Below are 26299 nucleotides of genomic sequence, written 5' to 3' on the forward strand. Positions count from 1 at the left end.
CCAATCACGTCGCTTGTCTCCTTGTCTCCCTTCCAGCTCTGCTCCACACTCCCAACTGCGGCCATTTCCTGGCGGCCATCCTGAACCAGCGAGCGCTCCAGGTGCTAAAATATTAATGGCTCCCTTTGTGAACAATAACACAGTGAAGCTTGTTGTAAATTAAAATTGCCAGAGAGGTGGAAACAATGAAATGGAGGAAATACAGCAAAACTAATGTGCAAAAGGGCCTCTGAGAGTAGGCAAAGGAGGGCCCCTTAGCTCTGCCTTCCCTTTCACAACCCAGTGGGGATCTCGCTGGGAAACACAGCTCCACTGGCCAAGACCCACCTTCTCGGGCACGTAGGTGGGATGCCTACCATGGTGCAAGGCCCCGGGGGTTGTGCCTGGCTGCCTGCTCTCCTGGGTCCTCCTGGAGAGAGGAGGGAAGGCAGCATAGATCTCAAAACAGAGGGCAAACCGTGTGGATAAAGGAAATAGGGGCTCCTGGTGGTCAAAAATGCATCCGACATGTAGAGGTGAGATGGGCCGGAGGGTGCTGAGGACAAGGCGGGCTAGCTTCAAAGCCAAAGAAACGCGGTTCTGCTCTTCATCTAATCCTTAACGAGAGCGCTTAGCACTTATGTTTTAACGCCTGGATTCCCCAGCCGTATTCTGTCATTGTCATCATCGTATCCCTGGTGCCTTGCACAGGGCTTGGGCACAAATCACAGTCTAAGCTCTATGTTCTAAAAGGACGGATCAAAAGTCGGAACGGGGAGGAATAGAGAGTAAACACTGACCCTTAACATTTGCAGCACGGTGAATGTTAATATTTTTATTCCTTTTATAATGAAGAGAGTACAAAGGGCTGGGGACAGAGACATCACAGGAGGAGGGAAGATAGCGCCACCTCTGCAAAAGACACCCCTAGGAGGGGACCGGACCCCCAGGGCAGCCTTTCCCATCTAGAACATCGGGACCTTTCCAGCTGAGCTGCCTGTAGCTCACATGGCTACAGGGCACATGCAGGCCTTCCCTTTCCAGGAGCGATGGCGGTGTCTCCAGGTGCCAGCGACTCACACCCATCCCCACTCCCCAGCACAACCTGTGCCTGCCCCACCTGCTTACCCTAGTCCAATTCTCTGACCTCCTCCTCTTCCTGTTTTTGTCTTACCCGAGACTGACTCTCCTTAGGTTCCTGTACTTGCTTGCGTCACTGGGTGTGCTGACACCCTTCTTCTATGACAGGAAACGCTCCCAATCCTAAGGCTTTCAGCTCCGCCCCCACACCCTCCCGCCTCCCATGTCACTTCCCAGAGTCCTTGCTCCTGGAGCACAGAGCTCTGACCGTCCAGGCAAACCTGGCTTACGTGGAGGGGAGAGTGGAGCCTGTCCCCTCAAGGGGAAGGTCTGCCCTGGGCGAGGACCCCGGGTCCCCCTCAAACAGACACAGCTGCAGAGAACCCTCAGTGCCACCTCCCTTGGTTTCTGCCCCTTCACTCCACTGAACCCTTTCACAGGCACCTCGCCTACTCGCTGCTCATTTGGTAGTAAAAGCAGTAGCGAGGCTGTGCCAGGGACCAGCGAGTTTTTCAGGCTGTGAGCGTGCACACTGCATATGTGACATGCAAGAGAGCCGTCGTGCGCCATATAACACGGTTGCAATGGCCTGGGTTGAAAGTGGGAAATGTGGATTCGTTGTGGATTTTATTATAAGTGTGATACCGTTCAGAAAGGCCCAGAAAGCTGGCGTCGCCGCTAACCGATCAGCTTAGGGAGAAGGAGAGAGAGCAGCAGAAACCACTTAGGATCCGAATGAGATTAACATGCGGGTCTCCTGGCCCCCTCCCTTCACCCAGATGTGGCAAATCTAAACATTTGCGAATTCACAGTCATAGTCAGTCATCCGGCACATGATGAACTTCCACTGACGATCCCTGTGGGACAGATCAGAAAGCCAAGGTCAGGGAGAGAAGACACCGTAGGAAAAACCACTCGCAAGGGAAAGCAACGAGTCACCCTTGGAGAACTTAGGAACTGAAGGGATACCTGGTCTCACTTTGCCCTCAAAAGACATCTCTATGAAGTCTCTAGAACATTCCTGTGAGGTCAGGAGTCCTGGACACCTCTTGTTCCATTCAGGTTGTGTCTTCAGGTCACTGGCTGCGTGGAGGGCTTGTTCATCTCTAGTGGTGAGCTCCCCACTGCTCTGTCCCAAAGGTACCTCAGGGACAGGTATGCTTGGAACTTAAGTGTTGATTTCACATTGTCCCTCTTTCATTGTGAAGCACCTTCTCTTTACTGGGCGATCCATTGGCTCATTTATTCTTTCTTTCACAGAACACTTAGCATGTGGTGGGTGAGCTCCTTCAGGAACCGCTCTCACAGGGAGATGAAGTGAGGGGAGACAACTCTAAAACCCCGGCATGGAGCGAGTCCCTGGCTCCCCTAAACCCTAGCCCTCGGGGAAGGCTCACCTTTCCACGGCAGAGAAAGTGGTCGTTGCTCCTCGCATATAGTAATCGTAACTGTAGGAAATCATGTCCATGTCCTCACCATAGTGGCCCGGGTATTCTGTGGTCAGCCTATGTGGGAAGAGCAAGAGGTTAGAGGAAAAAGGCCAAACTCACTATTATTGCGGGGGGTGGGAGAGGTGAGGGCAGTCCGTAGACCTGCTGTAAAGAAGAGATTGAGTTTGAACATCATGGGAGACCCCAACTGGAGTTAGGGGGCCTCTAACAGACCATTCCAGGCTGTGGAAAGAGGAGCAACTTCCTCCCACTCCTCCTCCTCCTCCGTCTTGCCGTTGAACCATACACCGAAAAGGATGTCGGTAACTCCCCAGGTCTTGAAAAAATATTGATTCGTACCGTTATTTGTCCATTCCACTGGAGTCACCTAGAATCGTGTTTCACACTGGGTTGTGATTCATTAGTGGATCATGAAATCGGTTGAATTGGTTATTACCAATTGGACTTTAAAAAAGAAGAAATAAAGAAATAGTGTAGAAAAGCTAAGAGAATGCATTGTACACCCTTCGGGTAAGTTCTTGGGTATGTGCGTAAACACTTCGTTTCAAGTGTGTGTGTGTGTGTGTGTGTGTGTGTGTGTGTTTATGATGTATGCATTGTGTGATCGTTTAATCTGTGTGTTTTACTGTGAGTCATGATCAAGAAAGTGCTTGAAAGTATTAACGTAAATGTGAGCTCCACCGGGGGCGTGCTTGTCTTAGCTGCTATTGTCTCTTTGTCACCCAAACAGTTCCCGGTACGGAGTAATATGTACTGAATAAATAAATGGCCTTGGGAGAGTCACTGGATCTCAGTTTCCTGGTCTATAGAAGAATGAGCACTCTTTCCTAGGTTTGTCATCGGGACTGATACAAATCTGTGTGACATCCCAGTACATGGTCTGAGTGGAATCATTAGGGACAATTTTGTTTCTTCTTCCCCTGTCTCCTTTTTCTTCTTTCTCCTCCGAGAGCAAGTCAAGCCTGGGCTTCTCGATAAGAAGGGTTTGTTGTGGTCCACCCTAGAGTAAAGGTAGAATCTCCTAGTCATCTCTATCGGGGATCTTCAGGAACCCAATAGTCTTGCAGTATGGAAGAAATGGTCCCCCTGAAATCTTTCTCTGCACCTCCAAGGCTGCATGCGAAACTACTAGTTGTATGTTGACACTAGAAAGTTCTTCCCCTGTGCAGACTTAATACTGCAAGGATTGTCATGAAATCTTGCAGAGACTGATTTATAAGCTGGAAGGTCTCCTAGGCGGATCTCAGGGCTGAGATGTAGCAAGACAACCTGGAGTTGGCCGGAGCCTAGAACCCCCTCTTCTGGGTCATGATAATTCCTTTCCTCACATTATGCAGTTGCTCTTGTTCTCTGAGTTTTCTCTTCTCAAGACAATGATGCCCCAGCAGGACGCCCAGCCCAGCCCAGAGTGGGTTACATGTGCTTCCGCTCAGTGTGTTCATGGATGGAAATAGGGCTCCGCTAATTCAGAAATCTACCTTGTGCCTCTAAAGAGACTCAGAACAAGGACTTCCTCTGTCCGAGGAAAGTGGTAAAAGGCTCATACACGGACCTAACAGGGCCTCACGTGGATCCCATGGGTTTGTGGTTCCCGAGGAATCTAACATGCGCTGGATTACCATTTATCTAAACAAAGGGGGTTTGGTTAGAATGTGAATAATGCAGACTACGGTTAGAAGAGGTGGGTAAGAAGGTATTTTCCTCTCTTCCGGGAACACAACATTTTGTCCAGAAGTTTTGAGCCTTTGGATGCACCGCATAAACGCTAACTGCCAAACCTTTTCATATGTGCTAAAGGCAGAATCCACACATGGCAATACTGCCTTAGGCGAAATCCAACTGCCAATAAAATGATTAGGAAAGAACTAGCCTGGATTATTATTATTTTTTTTAACTGCTCTGCCTTCAGATTACTTGGATAGGTAAATACACTTGCAATATCGTGCAAAAGAGAGGCTTGTATTGTTTTTTTTGTTTGTTTGTTTGGTTGGTTTTTAAACCATGCTGAAGTTTTATGCTTCAAAAGGGGAAAGAGTTATCCAGTGCTTTCTTTAACGAGCTCTCTCTGTCGCGTCATTTTTGGCCGTGACCAGACACAGGCCGTTGCCTAACTGGGCAGTTTGTCTGGGAAGCCCCTGCGGGGACTGCTGGGAATTTCTAGAACTCCCTGGAAAGGTGTGGTGCATGCTCATTGGTACATTTCCATCTTGGTCCCAGACAAGGATTTGTTTTACTTGATGTTTGGTGGTGGTTTTATGTTTGTTATAAAACCATGAGGTCAAGTTTAGACGACGTTAGTACAGAACCCTGGATCAAGGTTCTGGGCAAGGAGTTTGGATATTGATAGAAATTACACCTGCTGTACGAACCTACAAAGACGTTACCGTGTGTTCCTCCTGTCACTTTTGGATGAGTGACTGTTGGGATACGACTTCTCACGTCGCAATACTTTTTCTGCCATCGGCAGGCAAGATGAGACAGACAGAGAGTGGTTTCAAAGCTAAGTGAGAACTTGGTAACGTAAAAGCACAGAGGGAGAAACGACGCCCGTCCTGAGTAGGAAGGGAACCTCCCAAACACCGTTCATAGAGGGTCCTGCACTTTCATGGTGTTCAGGACACGAAAGTTTAGAACCAGGTAGGTGTGTCTCCATTTAGTTCTTGGTGACATCACACACACATGCAAACTGGCCTCATAAATGGAAGCCCCAGTCACGACTCCTCAGAGAGGAAAAAAAAAGCAAAGAATTTAAACTTTCAGAGTTGGGCGCTGAGACAAGGGCGTAGGGCCTTGTCAGAAAATGAGAAAAGGCTACAAGGAGCAGGCGATCGGGCATGAGAAGCTGTGGCAGCGGCTTCCCGAGCCCAGGTGGGGAGAGTTTCCAGCCTCCCTGTGAATGCTAGGCCACTGCAGGCAGCTTTTTGGCAAAGCATACCACATGCTGAGAATTGCCACACATTCCTAGACCAGTTCAAACAACCAAATCAGCCTTCAGCTGGGCAAGATAAAGGGGAGGCCGGTCAGCAAGACGCCTCTATTCAACCTACTGAACCAAGAGCTCTGCTGCCAGGAACCTCCTATGCCCACCCCCCCTCCCCCGCAAAGGGGATGGGGTGGGTTAGTGTGTGTGCGTGTGAGAACTTGACAACACAGACCCACCTGTACAACTCCTTGTGTTAGATGAGGTTGAAGGTTGAATGAGATGGAAAGAAATTAAATAATGTCTTGGAGGTGAGCTTCGACCACTCATTCACACTGAAGGGCTTTTTCAGATCAATTGAGGATTTTCTCATCTCAGATTCCTATAGCGCTAGCAGTACCCACGGGCTCAACTAGAATCAATAACCGATGGCTGACACAGACTGAGCTGCCGCTGACAGATGTCACGACTCCTTTGCTCTGAGAACAGGACATGTCACAGAGCTCAGCCCAGATATATGAGCACAGTCATTTCAAAACAGGGAGCAGAGAAACAGTTTAGAGAAAGAGGCCCGACTTACCGCCACAGGTTTGCCTGAGAACTGAGTGGCTTTTCAGAGTTATAAGAAAGGGTTTGGAATCTGTTCCTCAACAGAAAGTGACTCAGCCTGAGATTTTATCAGAAGCCACCTCTGCTGCTGGTTCCTGAGCGGTGGAACCTAAAGCCAAAGTTCATGGCACCGGGATCTCCTGTCGATCCATGTCTGACCTGCCGGCAGTTTGGGCAACTGGCTTATTTGGAGCCACCCTGGAGGCTCATCTCGGGCCACGCGCCCCAGGTGGGCACCTCGTCTCAGGGCCCCAAGTCGGCTATTGACACATCCTGCACCTGACCCTGCCATGGGAAACCAGAGATGCACACACCACAGACCCCCTGCCACAGAAACAGGAAGAGACGCCAGCATTCCCACGGGAACGATCAGACTTGGGGGCCGGCAGAAGCCAGACTTCAGCTTTTCTGGAAAAAGAATGAAGTGAGAATGCTTTGTGGCCCTTGCTTGAGAGCTCAGCCCGTGCTCCCACAGCACATGAGAGAAGCTTCTGGTTAACCCAGTCTATTTCTGTTTTGCTCCTATTTTTCTCCACGTCCCCGTTGGCACCTTATTTTAAGTATCCCGTCTGAGTGTCCTATCACTTGTCAGCACTGCATAGGTAGCTTTTGGTTACAAAACCAGAAAACTGTAGCGTCTTCAGTTTCATGATGGTGGCTGACACAGGGGCTCCTAGAGGGGCCCTGGCACGTGGCAACATGTCCCCCTTTGGGATCTAGTGGGCATGGAGGAGAAATCCAGTGTCTGTGGGACTGATGTGTTGAGGTTGGTCTACATCCTCCATCCAGCTAAGGAGAGGTTGTCCCTTCTGACAGGCAAATCGTCGAGAAGTTTCTTAACTAAACAGGCCGTTTGTGACCAGTCCCCTTGCATACTGCTACAGAATGAGAGTATTTCCGATTAGACTGATTTGGTGATGGCCTGGCTTCGCCCTCAGGTGCTGCATCCATAGAACCTGTTAGAATTAGTTTTGCGAAGATACGACACATAAAACCCAAACGCAGTTATGCGCAGAGGAAAGCACCCTCACAGGAACAGCCACCGGCTTCTCGCACAAAGAGCTGGGGGAACCGGCCAGGTGGGACTGAATGGCCAGGGCTCCGTAGTTCCTTTTCTGCAGAGACACCCTTGAGCCCTGGCATGTGAGAAAGAGTGTGTCCTCTTGTGGCATTTTGGAGATTTATATTTCAAAAAGCGCAACTATGTATCACAACACAGGAAACAGTTCTGGAGATTTCTGTGGCTCTAATTCAAAGATGGAAGTCCCCAAGTGTTTTCCAAATTGCTCTCTTAGAGCAGAGGGTGTCGCTCACTGTCCTAGCCCAGGGCTGGTCAGCAGGCCCATTTGTTTCAACTCATGTTGGCATTCATGAGCCATATCCCATCCTGGCTTCTCTGGTCTGGTACACCGGCGGGGACGACGGCACCTCGAATGTGTCTGGTCCTGCCCAAAGAAGCCCTCTCCGCTCCTGTTTTCAGTACTAGATGCCTCTGCATTGTTACCACCTATTTCATCTGTATCATTCTTGTTTACTCACTGACATGGAGAGAGTTCCCCACTGTGCAAAGACCATGGCGTTTGGAGGCAGGCCGACCCGTGTGAATTGAGGTTGGAACTCCGAACAAGTCACACTTCTGCACTCAGTTCCCTCTGTACGTCTCACATATAGTTACATGCGATATGATGCAATTGTATCGTGATTTCTGCATGTGAGATGTACACGAGCCAACACACACGAGCGCACGGTCGGCGCTCAATAAATAAAATCGTCGTCGTCGTCGTCAGGACATGAATCAAAGCCCCTGGATTGTACTTGTTTTAGATCCACTCGTATTCCCTGGCTGAGGAGATGAATTAATGAGTGGTGGAAGGGATGGTCGTTTCCAGAATCTGGTAAAGGGGATACAGCGGGAAGGAAGGGGAGAGAGAGAATGAAGCAACCGATTTGGTGGGTAATGTTGAGGTTCACTTTGTTCTACATGGCGGTCAGGCCTGGCCGTGGGTTGGGCAGCACTTACTAGACAATCAACCACCTCTTGGAAGTTTGTGCTGTGAGGTTGGGTCTTAGGAAGGGCGGTGTCACCACTATGCAGGCAGCAAATACATTTCTAAAGGACAACTATGGCACACTCATTGCGAGAGCCACTCAGACTGGTGAAAGGTACGACTGATTTTGCTCAAGCTCAGGGGGGCTGTGTGCCCCCCCAAAATGAGTGCTTTGCTCACCATGAAACACAAGGCAGGGATGGTTCTGAGGGCACAGGAGCGTCGGACCTCAATGCAAGCTGCTTTCGATGGAACAGCCCATCCAGTTCCCCAAAGTGGGGGTGTCCCCGTCTCTATACCAGCAGCTCCCAACTTGCTCAGAGCAACCAGCTTAGGAGCTGCCCTGCTCCCCAGGTCTCTGGGAGCCATGCTGCTGCAGACACCTGTGCACTGGGAGGTGACAGACGCCAGTGGAGGTGACTCAAGGTCATCTGGTCCTTGCCAGGACATCACAGGGAAAGGCCACGTGACAACTACCCATCTTATATTAAAATCTGAGCAGTGGGGTCAGAGTTCAATTTAGCTTAGATTGAATGCTTTGGGGTGGGGAGAGAGAAGAACGTTCTGAGTTACTGATTATGTTTGTTCACTGGAGCTCCCTGGGAATTAAGAAAAACCGTTCTCTGCTTTGTGAGTTGTGCGTCGGGGAGGGAGGAGCAAGGCCACACCCCAGAGTCGTGGAACATTAAAGTGGAAGTAGAACTGGAAGGTCACCCATGTGTCGTCTGAGGGAGGGCTTTGCGTTTTGAGTCAAAGCATGTTGTCTAATGACCCTCGTGAAAGGTCATGGATCCAGGAAGGACCACTTAGAAAAGGAAATAGATTCTCAGTTCAGAGTCACCATTCTGGGGACCCCCAGTGTCGGCCTGGACAGCCTCCATGTGCCGACGGGTGCCATCTGGTGTGCCATGCAGCGTTGGAGCTGCCTGGACCCTGGGGAATTATTACACATGGTCTCTGAAGGCGTGTGGCTTCCTCAGCGACATGTGTTTGCAGACAACCGGCTGGACTAAGCATTTGAATTCTCATATATAAGTAATAGGTGTAAAATTTACACATGTGTGCAGTCCAGCGGGGACTCTTCAGTGAGGCGTGTCTGCGTGTATCAGGAATTCAGCCTCCTGCCAGAGTTCAGGGGTGCCATAATGTCTGACGAGAAACAGCACAAACTGCAATGAGAGCAGCACCGCACAAATAAACCCCCGCTCATCTGGGAGCTGGTAGGGTGAGTGGCCTTTGTTTGTTCACAGCGGTGCTATTTCTGAACCCCAAATGCTTGCGAGTTCAGACAGTAGACGCTCACGTGGCCAGTTCCAAATGGTGGGGCCTCCGTGCCACAGAATGGCCTTCACAGTGGGAAGAGGAAGACGTCCCCATCTACACAGGTCCAGTTCCCTGGGGGGTAATGGAAGCTAGTGAACGTGATGGAGGGGAAAGTGTCATGTGGGAGGGTTATCAGCAGTTTTCACTGGAGGAAGGCGTGGGAAACAGCCCTTACCCTTAAGAGGAGCAACGCAAGCAGTGCAAGTGACAGAAGTCCTTTTCAAGAATAAGACACCATCCTATCAGTGTTGGGGTTCCCCGTGCTGACTGTTTCTAGGGACCCACAACAACCAGATGTTCCAGAAATGTATCAAGGGCCTACTGTGTGCCGGGCAGTGTGCTGAGATGCTGAAGCAATAAGATCCGATTTATGCCCTCGAGGCTTTATTTAAATTAGAAAGACAGGTAATGCCATGAGTCAGGCAACCTAAAGATGCCACTACAATGTCTACACACACTGGGGGCCCGGGAGTCATGTACTGACCACCAGGATGCCCACTGCGGTCTCATTCTGCGCCTTCAAAAAGGTACCATGTCCTTTGGTAACCATGGTAACTCTCAGCCCTAGCGACCTGCAACCAACCAGACAGAGGAGCCAGGTGAAGCCTGCCCTACTGTACTGCCTTCCTCGTCCTTCTGATAATTCTCTCCTCTTTCCCCCCATCCTTGGTTCTACTGGCCATCAGTGACATGTCTGGGTGGTGGGGTGGGCTGTCGAAGGGAGAGGGGGTGGGGGTGGGCGAGGGTGGGCAGACCATTGCGGACCAGGGGACGGCAACATGTTGCCACTGGAGACCCAGATGTCTCGGCAACTTAAGAAAAGTTGCTCATATCTGTTTGCCAGTCTTTAACCTCAGGACTCCATTCCATGTTTATTAAATTCTTAGCATCTTACTTGGTGGGCTGCGTATAAGTGGGTGAGAAGGGCATGGAGCACCTGTGAGCAGCTGCGTAAATGGGAACCAGACCCCTGGTGAGCCCCCCTGGGAGTCTGGGGCCTCATTAGAAAATCAGGGGAATTTTGAGACATAAAGACCTGGACGTCTTTCAGGGCTCAGCACGCACATAAACAGGAAAAGCGGTGGTGCTGAGGGTAGTGACACAGATTACGGGATCCATAGAATCTGGGGACTCCGGGGACGGGATCCCACCCCGACCTCTGCTGCTTGGCAGCTTTTCTAAGACCAGCGAGCCTCGCTTCTTGCCTGTCTTGTCACCAAAGCCTTCACCCCAAGTCCAGTCCCTGCTGCTGTTCTGTTTGGCCGGGAGCCAGGTGGCCAGCCAGTGGCTGTGTGACGCCAGCCGAGGCCGGCTCTCCCATCCGTCTTGGCAGACACCTTTGGCCTGGCCGTGATGAGACAATGCAGCTGCCCCAGCTCCCTCCTCCTCTGCTGCCTGGGGAGAGGTGAGTCAGCCGCCCCCAGCACACCATCCAAGTGGACAGTTTCTCTTTCCTCTGCATAACCAGCTCCAGGCACCGAGCTGCAAGGTCAGATGGCATCTGCTTCCTGCAAGGCCATCTGACCCCTGACTGCAATGACCGTGAGCAGAGCCCGCCTTCGAAAGGCCTGGTAGTTGGTGAGGAGGCCGGGTCTGTGTGGCAGCTGGCAGGTGAAGGGGCGTCTGCCGCCAGGCAGGCCAGCTCTGCGCCGTCATAGCCGGGGGCACCCCCAGGCCTTAGGTACATGAGAATTTAATCCTCACAACAAAACTGGGCCGTCATGGTGGGCCTCCCGTGTGCCTGGCCACACAGAAAGGGCTCGGGATGCGCCCGCACAGAGCTTCTGCTTGTGTACGGCTCCATGCCAGGGCAGAGGGGGGGCGGGGGGGGGGCAATTTTAAAAAAACAGAACACCTTCTAAAGGAAATAAGTAAATTGTATTTTCTGGGCCACGTTGCCTTAATCTGCGCGCCCTCTAGAGTCATTGACTCAAACATTCATCCAGGAATGTTCAGCAGACCCAGCGCTCTGCTAGGCAGGGGGACGCAAAGATCAGTGTCTGCTGTGTCCCTCATGTGCTCCCTGTCCAGGTGGAGACGGAAGCGGACACATGCGGTTCAGGTGTGTGTGTTACGGGCTGTCACAGAGGCATCCACAAAGGGCAGGGCAGCTCAGGGGACAGGGCCCCACACCTCGTCTTCCCGCTGCCCCCAGGCTGTCCTCTCCCTCCCGCCCCACTGCAGCCTGCTCTGAACTGACTTCTCTTTCACCCCCTCTCCTTCCTGGACCGTCCAGGGTACCCCAGCCCTCGTGTGTTTCTTTGGAGCCTGACTAAGGAGAAGTCTTGCTAATGTGGCAGTGGGTTAACTGACTACTAGTTTGTTGTTTACTCTTTCGGATAATTGATGTGCATTTTAACTGGCTTTTAATGCCTGGCAGCAAAGGAATGCCTTGCTGTGGACACGATGTCACTGTGGATATGCCATTCTGTCAGCCGAGCTGGAAGGGAAGGGTGAAGAAGGCCCGGCTTCTCAGGTGGCGCCTGCAGGCTCCTACTTACTGTCCTCTCTCCCTGGGGTCCGGTTGTCTTCAGAACTTTCAGCCTCTCTTTGAAAACAGTTCTGGGCATCTGGGTTGCCTTTTGCAAAAGCATCTTTGGAGCCAAGACATTTTTAGGGCCCAATACAACCTCAAACATCTTCTAGGCCTGGGGGTTTCAATTTGTGACCTAGCGTGTCCCCGAGTGGCCTTCTGGGAGCTGGAGGGTTCCTGAAATCTCTGTAAATGTCTGTGTAAACATGCTTAAGTGCATTTTCTTTCTTCTGAAGGCAAGGTCTGTGGCTTTCATCAGATTCTTAGACCCAGAAAATGTGGTCATCATTTTAAGGGATGGACTTGAGGTCCCGTTGAGAGGTAAAGTGATTTTCCAGAGATGGCACAGTTACAGTGGAAAGACAGGGAGGAAAGGGGGCAGAAGGGAAGGAGAGAGAGGGCTCAAGGCGGGACCTGCTGCTCAGCCAGGGTTCCTTGCACTCTACCCCTCCCCCGCACGGAGGTCTTTGGTCTGAGATTCAGGACTTAGGTCTTTGATTGGCAGTCTGTCCTGCACCCCAGCCATGGCTGCTCACCGGCCCTGGTGGGGTAAGACCTGCTTTGAGGAAGCCATTTGGATTGCTGGAGGAGCTCCCTTATAGGGCGACTGCTAAGCTGCCTGTGAGCTCTGAATTTACTGTTCACCATTACTTTAAATTGAAAAATGCTGAGTTTATGGAGCTGCCTGTGCCCCCTTGGGCATCTGTGGACTGACGCTGTCTGGTTGCAGAGAATAAGCATAACCGCAAGGCTGCCCTTGCAAGCGTCACACTGTAGAGATAAATCACTTGAGCGAGCCAGCCTTCAAATGTTGACACTTTCGAGTCCCTTTGTCTAAGGAGAAATGCCTGGCTTGTTTGCAGAACGAAGAACTTGGAACAAGATGTATTGTCAACAACAAGTCACTTATCAGGGTAAATACATATGTACACAGTCTCCTCGTCAGCTCGATGGCTGGGTCCAGGGATTCTTAGTTATCAGCCCAGAGAGCGAGAAAGGAACAAAATTTCACAGCATGGAATTACAAATGGACCTAGAAAACAGTAACCTCTTTTTTGTCTATAATTGTATACTGCGTTTGCAACTCTGACCTGTGACAGGGTTAGTTTCTTCCAAAGAAGGTCTGCAGGAAAAAATGAGTTCCCAAACAGGTCCAGCAGCCTCAGATGTGATGACAAGTTAGCGTGATAGAGAGGAAAGAGCACTGAATAGTGAGTGGCCCTAAGCTCTAGCGGCCACCCCCTCCAGGAAGTAGCTGGGTGACTTTGGACAAGACACTTCCTTGCTCATTGGTTCTGTTTGTTTCTTTTTCTGCCGAAAGAGGGGTGTAGGAGCATTGGGTTGACGATCTATAAGGTGCCTCCCAGTGTGAATATTCTAGCCCTCCCTTCCTTTCTTCCTCCCTCCCTCCCTCCCTCCCTCCCTCCCTCCCTCCCTCCCTCCCCCCTCCCTCCCTCCGCCCCTCCCTCCCTCCCTCCCTCCCTCCCTCCCTCCCTCCCTCCCTTCCTCCTTCCCTCCTTCAATATGCTAGCTGCTACACCTCAAGCTTGTTTGCGATAGCCCAGGCTTATCTGAAGGCAGAAGCATAGGCCAGCACACCCCCTCCACGAGCCCCCCTCTGGCCCCAGGAGTCAGGAGGGGCTGTACTTGGCCGCAGGCTCACCAGCAGGAATATGGGCACCTCTTGCTGTAGCGACAGCAGTAAAACTGCCACTCCCGATCCAGCACGGACTCGAAGTAGCGGCTCTGGAACCCTGCCACCAGCCCGTTGCTGGAGCACGTCTGGTACCTGAAGACAAGAGAACAACCCGAGTCAACCTGTGAGTCACCCCACAGACCCCTTCCCAGGACCCCAGCTCCCACAGCTGCTGAGGCAGACCCCTCTGTCACTGACCGAGATTCCTAGCAAGTGATTCCTTTTTAATACAAGTAACAAAGACTGTTATACTTGTAGAGATGACCTAGGCTCACCATTAAAATTCAAACAATTCAGAATCTTTCAACTGAAGGAAACGTGGGGACTGCAGCTCCTGGGAGACCTCTAGAATAGGTGTTTGGATGGAAGAATGCATACATGGATGGACAGAGAAGCCTCTAGAATTCTACCAATGCAAGACTGTCTTATGCATGCCAGTGAAAAGAAAAGGCAGCATAATTCGTTTTCACTTGAATTTAAAACAGAAAGAAAACAAAGAGAAACACAATGAACTGAAAAGCTTCCAGTGAGGGTTTCTTCTGCTTAGAGCAGAGCCCTGGAAATTAAGTCCGTGGATGCTCCTTCGTTTGGCCCCTGAGACAGCAGCGAAGCAGCTGGTCCAGGGTGGCCGGGTGGGGACGCGGGGAACACACCCCAGGTGCCACTGCCTCCCCAGCAATCTTCCTACTGCCCACTAGACTCTAAGCTCTACATGGTCAGGACATGTTTTGGTCCGAATGCTACGCCCAGCGCCCCCCGCGGGTCCTGGCACACGGAGGTCCTCCTTACAGCGTGGTGACAGGCCAGTTGCACTCCTCAGTCACCCTCCGAGGCCCCTCGCCTGTCCTGTCCGCTCAGGTCTCATTCTTCCAAGAAGGGAGCCCCTCCTCTCCTGTCCACAGACCCGCACTTTGGCCACATGAATTTTTATTTTTATTTTTTTCTCAGTCTGGGCTGCTGCTGGGCTGGGAATCGGCTCCTTTTATCTTCAGAGTGTCTTCCTGAGTACGCGTTGGCTTGGGGCAGTGTGATCATTCCTTCCGTTGTTCCGGGTTGTTCCATCTCCTACTTCCTCCCACTCCTGCCCCAGGTCCCAGGGCGCCTTGAGGCTTAATGGTGAGGATGCTGTCTGTCCTCCACCCCATGTGGCCGCAGGGAGCTGCCACCCTCCTGGGAGAGAGCTCTCACGGCCCTTCCCAAGTAGGTCTTTAGCTGTTGTTTCCTAGCATTTTCCGTCCTCCCCCCCCCCCCCACCTGACCTCACGTTTCCTCTCATGAGTGAGCAGAGCAGGCTGCCGTCTGTCTGTGTGTCACGGGCTGGCAGCGGCTGGTATTCAACCCTGTTTTCCAAGCAAAGATAAGTTTCTAGAAAATGTGATAGATGCAGTAGACGTCAGTACCCTGTGCGGATAGGTGAGCGAGACCTTGTGGACATAGAACCTAGAAAACCATCAGTGACTGGATTTCCTTTCGTTCTGAAACCATTACTGGAAACAGTCTAGTGGATCTGACGAAACTTGATGTTAAATACATTTCATGTCTCTGGCCAGAAAGCACCTGCCCTTTTCATCCGTTTATTATTCACTTATTCACTTGTGCACATGTAATTTCAAACATGCATTTGTTTATTCGTCCCTCCATTCAAGACTTGTCCTCCGCTACCTTCTGTATCAATCACTGTGCTTGCGTGTTCAGAGGTGGGCGAGGTGCAGGGTCATCCCTGCAAACGAGCCTGAACTCCCTGTTCCCAGGCCTTGGGAGAGGTTCTGGCAGCCCTCAGAGCGATCGCTCAGCTGTCGGGGGTCGATAGTGCCAGGGAGGAGGTGTCCTGAGACCTGTGCCCTCTGAGGCGCTACCCTTCTTTGTCCTCTATTGCTCACATCTCATCAGGAGTGTCACCGCTTTGGAAAGCACCTGGCACACTTCGGGGAGCCACATGGCTGGGATGGCCCCCTGGGGTCTGGGGCAGCAGGAGGAAGGTCTGTTCTAGCCTCATTCTAGCAACAAGCGCAACGAGCGAGAAGCATCTTCAGTAGGAAGCTTAAGAGGCATGAACAGCTTCTGTGTGTCCACAGCGCGTGCAGCAACCTGGTGCTGTCTGTGACCTGCCTCTCTGCCCTCCCTAACGTCCTGCCTTCTTCTCAATGGCCCTTTCAGAACAGAGCGGGCTGCGGTTTCCGCAAACTGCTCGTTGTCCGTTGTGTCGGTTTGTCCTGTGCTCTCAGACCTCCCCAAGGGACCATGATCTCAGGTGGTAAGTGCCCCTAGGTAAAAATAAATGGAGCAAGATAAGCTGCCCTGCCTCACGGGGTACACAGGGTTCCCATTCTGAAGGCAATCCACGTTCCATGAATTCCGCCGGCTGTCAGCCAGGCCGCTGGCCTCACGGTCCTGTGTGGAAAGTGTGTGTGTCACTCTGTCACGCGTCACCTCAGATAATGCTGCACTGTGAAGATTAGTTGGCTACTACAGACCTAAGAACATACGGTGAAAGTTAGACAGCCGACCAGAACCCCTACCCATTGGGTCACGGGTAGGACAGGGTACTGGAAAGCTGGGCCATCTTGGTCAAGAGCTCTCACAGTCCCATCAACAGACGTACAAATGTTTCCAGCGCTGCTGGCCAGTCTTCAAGCCCCCTGCAGAGATGGAACCAGAGCAGCGTTGCCCGTTGTCCAGCCCAGTGACTAGCTCTGTGTCCAGGAGACCATAGCCTCCTTTGCCCCCCAGAGTTTCTCCCCCAACCCAGCTTGACGAGAGCTTACACTCCACCAAGAGGGGTTCCTTCTTTGAAGGAAAGCGTTGAGGACTGTTAATTCTACGTTCCCCAGAACAATCCTTTGAGTTGCTCTCAGCTGCTTATAAGATGGTCCGCAGAGTTTTAGAACGTTCATGAAGTCTTTCAACAAATGTTCATCGGAACCTCTTCTCTACCTGACGCTGTAGGTGGCCTGGCGCTGTTTCCGGAGGCTGTCCCGGGAGCCGGCACTGCTGCAGTGCAGCTATTGGGAGAAGTCAACTGGAGCTAAAGAAAAGATAGGAGCGAAAGTATAGGCCAGGTGGGGTGGGGCAGTGCCGTGGCCATGGGCAGACAGACCCAGTCTGGGGCAGGTTTACCAGCGAGAGGAGGTGTACAAATCCTGATTCCTCTCTGAAGCCCAGCAGAATGCCCTTTCTGCTGACCTGCAGGCAACTTGGGCACGAGAATCCTAACCTGAGAGTATTTCTGAAGATTAAAGAGTTGCTGCATGTCGCGTGTCTACCGCACGGGCAGGCTCAGAGTGTCATTAAAAGGTGGGAGAGGTAGTAGTTCTTATCATATTGTCATAGATATTTACAACTAAACAGAGAAGCCACATGCCAGTCTCCAGAATCCACTCTCTGTTGGGGCCTGTGTTAGGAATTGTCAAGGTCCGATTCTTCCAGTGGGACACTGAGATGAGCCTCTGAAAATAGATCGCAAAGCACAAAAACAGTTTTTTATCCTTCTTGCGAGAAGTCTTTCTGTCTTGGCAATTCCAGCCCATGCTGATTTTACTTCCCCATGACATGTTGATGTCACTCTCACACATGTCATCTGACCCGCACACTCCCTGAGTGGTGTCATGGGGAGCTAGTGTGGGGCTTTGAAGGCAAACACTGCACCACTTACTACGTCCTCCAGCCACGGTGGTGGGGTCTGAACAGTCCCTTTGATAATGCTGAGTTGCGGGCGGTCTGCTCTCTCCCTGCCCCTATCTGGGTAAGGATGCTGCCATCTTCTCCATGTCCAGGTTTTAAGTCTGCTGGTCTGTCTACCAGGCTTCAAGATGGTGACATAGAAATGACCTGTTGAACTGCTTCCTGGGTTGAAAGACGTAGTGGAGGCCACGGGGAGAAATACAGATTCTCCCCAAAATACAAACGCCTGTCCCGCTAAGCGGTAGAAACCACCCAAAGGCCTCTGAGGAGATCAGACTGTCTTCTGAGATGTCCTCGTGTCCTGAGGTCACCTGGGGCCTGCGAGCGCTTCCAGGTCACGCAGGATGGAAGGCTTAAGCACAGAAGCTCATGAGCACCAAATAGTATAATATTTGTTAATGCCACCGCAGTGTCTGTCAGAAAATATGACAAATATTCAGGACATTTGTAACGTCCACTCAATATCTATAGATTGTAATTGAAGTGTTCGTTTCCCAAACAAGATAGTTCATGTCAGGGACCTTTATAATCCAGCAATTTGTATTCCAGCTCCAGCTTTATCATCTACCAGCTGTGAGAGACTTAGCTCTTTGAGTTTCAGTTTCCATAGTAATAGTGAACATAAGCAACTGTGTCAAGGACCCACTGTGTGCCAGGCGCTCTGCTAAGCACTGTACGTACGTTAATTATCTTAATCGCCAAAACGATTCTATAAAATGGGCTCGCAATCAGTTCCCCACCACCACCACCACCGTTTGACATACAAGGAAACTGAGCTTCAGAGAAGTGAAGTAATTCTCCAAAGGACTCATAGCCAGTAATGTGTAGCTATTACCTCATTTAATTCTCGCAGTTCTGGGGATTTGTCTTTGTAGCAGTGGAAACTGAGGCTTAGAAAGTGACAGGACTTGCCTAAAGGTGGTAGTGGGGCTGCATTTTGGGAATTGCTGTTTGACTCCAACGTTCCAAATCTTGCCATTATTTTAAGCTACTTCAGAGAAACACACATGCATACACACACATGCGTGCGTGCACACATATCCTAACTGTGGAAATCTCTGACTGACTGGGAAGGTTATGTCTGAGAAGTACCCAGACAGGAGCAAACCCGCTACCGGGAAGAGTGGACCATTGCCATCCTTCTGAGCACAGCCGAGAGCCATTTCAGCAAAGCTCCCCAGACAGCCTAGTACTTAGGGAGCTAGGTGGGCAGCTGGCAAGAATCCTGGGTCTGCCATAGCCCACACTCAGCCTTCTTGCCCTCAGAAGTCATCCTTGCATGCATGTGATATCTGTAGCCCAGCACTCACCGCGGTTTTATCCAACAACAAACAAAACACCAATGGAATATCCGCCCGTGGCACTGTGGCATCTGAGGGTCTGGCTCGGGCACCGCCTCTGCCACTCACTGGCTGACAGCGGGCGATCTCCTAATGCTTCTGTGTCACAGTGCCTCATGTATAAAATGGGGGAGACCATAACGCCTGCCTCCCAGGCTTGTTGTGAAGGTGACTCAAGGCCAGAGGCTGTGTGTCATTCATCTTTATGTCCCTGGAGTCTGGCACAGTTAGTGATAATGAGCATTTGGTAGTGAACGAGGGAGCAAAGGAACGTGTGAGTGAGGGCTGTTTATAAACTGTGCAGCTCCGTATACGTGAGCATTAGGGCAGTGTCAGCTTTGTGTAATGTGACTGTTTCATTGATTTCTCGGTTGCCTCACCCTCGCGGCTTCTGTCCCCAATCTCAGATGGAAGGACGTTGCTCTAGATGGTGTTTGAGGCCCTCCCAGGGCTGAGACTCAGAGTCCGTTGTGCTATTTGCCTTTTCAGCTCCCAACATGTGCTCTACCAGTCTGCATCCCTAGCTTTATAAAAATCCTTTGCTTTTGGAATCATAGCAGGTTTACAGGAGACGTGTAAAGATAATACACAGGAGCTGTGTGTGCCCTTCACCTGCTCTCCCCTCACGTCACCTGTTATGACTGGTGCCTCCACGAGCACAAGGTTACCTGTGTGTAGCACTCCACTCCTGCCCGTGTGTGGATCACCTGTGTCCACGAGAGCCCCTCCCTGTGCAGGGACCCCCACCAGGCTATCACGGAGCATGTAGTCCTGTGGCTTTTGAAATAAGGAGTTTACTGGGGTATTATTTGAAGCTCATTGGGACATTAAGATTTGGGGATAACGGAAACCTGACAATAAGTGGGTTCACTGTGCGCTGTGTGTGTTTTAGAGAATTGCGGGAAGTCTAGAAAGACCGTCCTGCAGGGTAACAAATGCAATAAGCCCAAATGGGGTGTGGACAGTAAGTGTGAGCCCCACGTTATAGACACCGGGCTACTGAGAACCGACGCGGTGATGTGAGCAAAACGGTTTTCCCGCAGGAAAGTCTGCAGGCTTCTCGGCTGAGGGCGCCAGGGACCCTAGCTGGGCTTGGACTGCGGAGGCACTCACTAGGTCTTTCACTGCATTTGCAGGGGGGCCTACTGTGCGCCAGCGTGATTCCAGGCTCTGGGGAACATTCCATACAGTGTTGAATGAGACAAAGCCCCTACTGTCACGAAGCTTGTGTTTTGAAGGAGACAGCATACAAACACCAATCACGTCATGACAATGCACCACAGGAAATACAGGCAGCTTGGGCAGTGGAGGCTGGGCGATGGTGGGTGAGAGGAGGAGGTCTGAGGAAGCCTGTGTGATGAGTCAGGGGCCACGTCTGCGGACCCCTGAGCTAGGACGACTGCTCGGTACCAGACCCGGTCAGGTGACAGAGAACTACAGCCTTTCGGATCTGCCTTCGTGCTAACTGTCTGCGGGACAGCTTTCCTTTCTTCTCCCTCACGTGGCTTGTCCTTGGTGAGTTCCTACCTTCAAACAGCTCCAATATGAGCTGCCATCTACAAGTATCTTGAGATTCTTTGAAGCCCTGGGAGAAAAACAGGTGCCACTACCACGTTTCCCTGAAAATAAGACCTGGCCGGACCATCAGCTTGAACGCGTCTTTTGGAGCAAAAATTAGTATAAGACCCAGTCTTACTTTACTATAGTATAAGACCAAGTATAATATAATATAATATAATATAATATAATATAATATAATATAATATAATATAATATAATATAATATAATATTGTAATAGAATGTAATATAATATAATGTGAGACTGGGTCTTACATTAATTTTTGCTCCAAGAGACGCATTAGAGCTGATGGTCTGGCGAGGTCTTATTTTCGGGGAAATGCAGTAGACAGAATGCAGTTCCCCTGACTTCAGAATCCGTGTAAAGCTTTCTGGCCCCAAATCGGCCTCATCAAATCCCAGATTCACTGAACCCTCCTTCACTGCCCGTGAGGCGTCAGGCATGTGTTTCAGATTTAGGTTAGTTTTCGTGCTCTCCTACATTTTTCTCTTGTAAGCATCGCTGTGACAGTCCCTAACAGCTTGTGAAGTGAGTGTCACACCTTTTTTTTTATTTTTTGCTTGCATGAGGTACCACAGAATTAAAAGATGATAGAAACGGGCTGTGAATCAAGGTGTCCTGATTCTGCGACCAGAGCTCCCCCCCCACCCACCAAGGGCTTCATTAACCTCACTAGAAAATTCCAGCTCATCTTGTTCCATGCAGGGCCCACATGCCCTACAGGCTGTGCCACCCAGGTTAGAGAAGATGCCCTGAGCACGACTGAGGCACCCCCTGAGATGGCAACGGGCCACTTTTGGGGCCCAGGGAAGGCCTAGAAGTCCTTTGTGGTGAACCAGCTTGCACATTTCAGAATCTGACACCTAAAGTGCTGGTTTTTCAATAGAGCAACTGTGGCCAGCCACTCACCACGATGAAACACCTTTTAAAGGCTGTGTTCCAATTAGCAGGCATCTTTGCAAACCCTCCAGACTGTCGTCAAGTCTTGGAAAAGGAATGGTCGGCCTGCACGATCTCAGAAAGCGCCACGCCGCCCATGCTCTATGTTCTCCTTGGCTCTGAAATGCACTTGGATTTTTCTTGCAGGAGGTTGAGACTCCTCCCACCTCTTAAAATAAACCTGCAGGCTGCTTTAGTTATACACGGCAGCCAAATTGTGCAAACCCACCAACTCTTCCCCCAGAACAGATTACGAGCCTGCAGCCAACGGGAGGGTGTGATGGCTCCCCAGCCAGTGAGCAATTTCTTTCCTTCCAGAATGTTCACGGAGGCTGGAGTCTAAACTCAAAGCAATAATTATCTAAGAAAGTGCCAGTCGGGTCCTTGGTGTCAGTCCTGGGGCAGCTGATCCGATTGTAAAGAAGATGCTTTTCCTGTTCGTGCATTTTGTACTCTGAGCTCAGTGGACGGGGAGAAAGAGGCCACAGAGGGAGGAGGGGAGGACATGCTTTGACTCTGTACCGAAAAATGTGGGAAAAAAGGAGGTGGAAAAGAGCTCTTGCCTGTCAGCTTCTCACTTGGCTCCCACCGGCCAAAACAAAAATCATGTTATTTTCACTCCCTTCCTCTGTTGCTTTTCTTCAAATAGCTTGGGAGTTAATGACAAACCAGTCACAAGTTGTCAAGTTTAAAACTAAACACCATTTGCCTTCTCTAAACAGAGAGATAAACAGAAAGAACAACAGACTGCAGGAAAGACCCATGGCGTTTTCAGGGCCAAGCAGAGCACAGAGCAGAGGGGGGCGGAGGCTTCTGGGACCATGCAGTCTGGACGTCCATTCTCCTCATGAGCTGGGAGCCCAGGAGGTGAACCGCTGGTCCAAGGTCACACAGCAAGTTGTCTCTAGAACCAGGATCCAAATCCACCTGACTCAGAGCCCAGGGCGCTTCCTTTGGAGGCGAGGAACCATCGCTGAGCGCTCTTTTACTGTGGCTTTAAAAATGGGCATTGGAAAGGGACCCCACTTATGGAAGGGCCCTAAATGGGAGGACTAGATGGACAGTTGTAACTAGGTCCCTCCAGGCCCCACGCCAGGCAGTGGGCTCTGCTTTGGGGAGTTGCTAGCAACTGTCAATCAGCAGGCGAGGCCAGCCTCTGTCTGAGTCAGGCTGTCGGAAGGGGTTTTGGGTAATTAAATCCACTCACCAGAGGCAGTGCGGATGGATGAGGAAGGCCCAGTAGAGGGCCCCCCACCTGGCCCGGCCTGTGTGACCCTTCTCCAGGCTGACTAAGGCCCTCCTTAGTCGTGGAAACCAAGCTCGTCCCCATCCCTCCAGTGGGGGGGCTTTGGGAGGGATCTTGCTGGTCCCCAAGAATTGCCCCGAGTCCAGTCCTGTGGCCCTGAGTCCAGTCCTGTGGCCCTTTCTCTGCTGGCAGAGCCCAAACTGGGGCTCTCAAGAAGCCCACTGTGGAGAAACACCAACGCTTTGCAGCTAAGACTCGCTGGATCCAAGTCCTGACTGTCCCAGCTGAGGAAAGCCCTGTCCTCCAGACCGCGATTTGTCTACCTATAAAGTGACGTATCGATTTGTTCTGAGTGCTAAGTGAGGCAATCAACAGGCAGCCCTCAGCGCGGTGCCTGCTCAGCGTGAGCTCTCAGTGAATGCCAGCCGTCTGTGTGACTCCTCGCTCCTCACTCCTGCCCGGCGCTGCCACGCACCAGTGTCTTTTCCCCTTAATCGCCCACCGGTGTTCTGTCCGCTGGTGGAGTTTTATGCCTGACCACCCCTAAATCCACTGCATCACATTCCTATTGGAACTCGTCAGAGCATCTTCTCTCTACAGATACCACAGGGCTGCCGGCTGCCAGCTGGGCTTCCTCCTCCCCCGGCAGGGTATGCCTAATCCCCCCACCCCCGCCCCAATGGTCCTGCCTCCATCCAGGCGGCCGGCCGTGATAACCAGCCTGGCAGCCAGCTCCTGGAATGGGCTCCTGACCAGGTATGGGGCTGGGACAGTCACATCCCACAGGCTGGGACCGTGTTCACACATAACTATGGCAGAGCCATAGTTGGGTGACAGCAATACTTCTCCCTGAAAGCATTTAGCAAACTATTTTCCAGCCATGGAACCCATTTAAAATTCCGACAGAAAGAAGGACCTCCATATTTATCACTGAGCGAGCACATTTAATCGGGGCAGCAGAGAGCTATTCAATTTCACTTTGCCAAAAATTTTTTGTCCCCTCTCCCCCATTTGTTGGCTCTAAATCGGTATTTCTCAAACTGTCTGTGGTGGGAAACCAGTTGTTTATTTCCCCCTAACTACTGTGGACCGATACTTTTGTAAAACAGTGAAAATCAATTATTACAAACCTAAAATGCCATTTGGATGGCCCAACACGGTTCAATTGCTATGAAGTTCCTTAAATACTTTCTCTGCACTTATCCTTTTGGGCTGGTCACCATCTCACAAACCCACGCCAGTCCCGGGACCAAACTGAATCGGACCCTCCCTGTCCTGGGTTCTTGTCCCCAGTTGTAGTCACTGAGCAGCAGCCCTGCACCACTAGAAGCCCCTGGAAGGTCCCCAGCAGGGTGTGCACAGGCACTAGAGGGTCCAGCAGCCCCAGGCTGGGATGCGATGGGCGGCCCCAGCCCCGCTGCCTCCAGGCGCCCCCTTACCATTCCATGCCGGCCCTGTTGATCTCCTCCCACCAGCACTCCGTGGGCTCCCCCAGGCTCTGGGGCGTGGGCATGCAGGCATAGTTCCACTGTCGGTCGGAACCTTCCTTCTTGTTGAAGATGCTTCTCACCGCCACCACCACCTGTCCATGGGGACACTGGTAGCTGAAGCCCTGCCGGTTCAGATTCACCCACCCGTCGTCACCGTAGTCCTGATACTGCTGGTATGGGTACCCATAGCCACCGTACTGGCCCCAGGCCACACTGACCAGTGGCAGCAACAGCCACGCAAGAGTGAGATGCATGTTGCCTGGGTTTCTGGCAGACAGTGTCACCCTAGGTCTGCTGGGCGGACTGCTTTATACAGCTGCCGCTGACATGTGGCTTCCAGATGTGCGTGAGCAGCCTCCAACTGCAGTGTGTCATCGTGGAAACACAACTTCTCCGCGTGGAGACACTGGCCGTAGTCCGTCCAGCTCGTTTTAAGGTGGAATTCTAGGCAAATGTAAGCAACGCACAAATGGAAGAAACTGCCTGGAGAAAGCACAGCTTTGCCGATAGATCAGAAAAAGCAAACGGCTTCAGTTCCTTGCCAGCACTCACCTGAGGAAAGCAGCGTATTTGTCCATCACCTCTCAGCACCTCCCCTCTCTCTGCCCACCCCTCCCTGCCCCTAGCAAACCCCTGTGTTTGTCCTCCAAACTAGCCTTCCAGGACTGCACAAATAGCCAGAGAGTCATTTCAAAACACCAGTATAAGCAGGTGAACGGACAGTGCCATTTGGATTTTGGTGAGGCTGGACGCCTGGTTTCTTAAGTCCTCAGCCCCTCCTGTAACCCTGAGATGGTGGACCAGTTTGCAAGGCTGCTCTGGGAATTCTCAGGTCACACGTGGAAGTGCTGTGGGCCCAAGGACAGAGCGGCTGAGCAGTAGATACTGCTGCCGAAATTGGACCCAGCTACTGCTCTGCTCTCAAATATGTAATGAGTTTAATCTGAAGGAAGCCACTTTTTATCTTTCGGCATTGAAAGACGGTTAGGTTTTTCCCAGGTGTTGGTAATTGTGGATTAGGCATGGATGAACATTCCATATACAAGTTTTAAAAATAATATTTAAACTTCATGTATTTTTTTCCAGTTTTATTAAACACTCGACGTACCTCACTGTATACGTTTAAGGTGTACGACGTGATGGTTTGATTGACAGATATTGTGACATGGTGACAACAGATTCAGCTGGCCGCCATTTTCTCATCTGGGTACAACAGAAAGAAGGAAAAAAATTCTCCTTGCGATGAGAACTCTTAGCATTTACTCTCGTAACAACTTCCCTATACATCATAGAGCATGTTAACTAGAGTCTCTACACTGTGCATGATGTCCCTAGTGTTTATTTATCTCTTATCGTACAACCGGAAGTTTGTAACCTTTTCACCACCAGAATCTAAAAAACAGAGAGATCAGACTTGTGGTTACTGGACGCAGACAGCTGGGGGAGGGAAAGTGGGGGAGCATGTACAGGTTTTTGTGTGAACAAATGTTCAGTTCATTTGCGCAAAGACCAGGGAATGGGATTGCTGGAGTGTAAGGTACGTGTGTGCCTTGTAAGCCGCCGTCCGCAATGTCTCATGGCTGAGCCAAGTATCGGTGCTTCCCTACCCAACAACTGCCATTTCTTTTTTCATTTCAGCCATTTTAATAGGTTCATAGTTTTCTAGTGGTTATTTCGGTGAGGTTTGGATTTGCGTTTCCCTAACGATTATTGACGTGGAGCATCTTTTCATGTGTTCATTGGCCATCTCTCTGTCTTCTTTGGTGATTTGGGCGTTCAAATATTTTGAGCCCTTCGGGCGTCTCCTACGTGCAGAGTAGTTCCCATGTTTCATCGGGTTGTTCTTAAGGAAGTCTCTTAATGTTGTGGTTGTAGATCAGTGATCTTTTATTGGTGATTTATCTTCCAAAGTTCCTGTGACACTTGTTAAACTGCTGACTCCTGAGCTCCGCTCCAGACCTACTAAATCATAACCTCACAGGGGATACCCAAGTACCTATAATTTATAAAAAGCTTTCCAGGTGATTCTTATTTACACCAAAGTTTAAGAACCAGTTTCCTAAAGGAATGTGGAGCCAGGGAAAAAAATCACGCCACATATCCCACCCTGTGCCCGACCTGTAGCACATTTACCAGGTGGGATTGAGGCTGGATTAACTGTCAAGGTAACCTTGAAGGAGAAAGGCAGTCACACACGGGAAGGAAGCAAACGTGTGTGTGTACACGTACACTGGACATGCTGATGGTCATGGTTACCGAAGGGAGGGGAAGAGACTCTGGGCTGAATGGGTACGTGAGTCTCAGTTTCGTTTTGGGTTCCGTCTCCTCCTATAGCTTCTATCTCTAACTAACTCTCCAGCAGTGGCAGCTGGAGGTGTTCCAAG

At 50.9% G+C, this 26299-nt stretch overlaps 1 protein-coding gene across 1 annotated transcript; it reads right to left on the minus strand.

Annotated features, from left to right (window-relative positions):
- Positions 1–788: 788 nt before the first annotated feature.
- Positions 789–24243, minus strand: DPT (dermatopontin). The gene is made up of 4 exons (XM_019747400.3): positions 23865–24243; positions 13607–13732; positions 2457–2564; positions 789–1916 (listed from the first exon to the last, which is right to left on the minus strand). Exons 1-4 carry the CDS (start codon positions 24167–24169, stop codon positions 1850–1852), a joined length of 606 nt encoding a protein of 201 aa, XP_019602959.1. The 5' UTR covers positions 24170–24243; the 3' UTR covers positions 789–1849.
- Positions 24244–26299: the final 2056 nt, after the last annotated feature.

The sequence above is a fragment of the Rhinolophus sinicus genome, chromosome 11, assembly GCF_057876585.1.
Source record: "Rhinolophus sinicus isolate RSI-liver-muscle chromosome 11, RSI-T2T, whole genome shotgun sequence".
Lineage (NCBI taxonomy): Eukaryota > Metazoa > Chordata > Mammalia > Chiroptera > Rhinolophidae > Rhinolophus > Rhinolophus sinicus.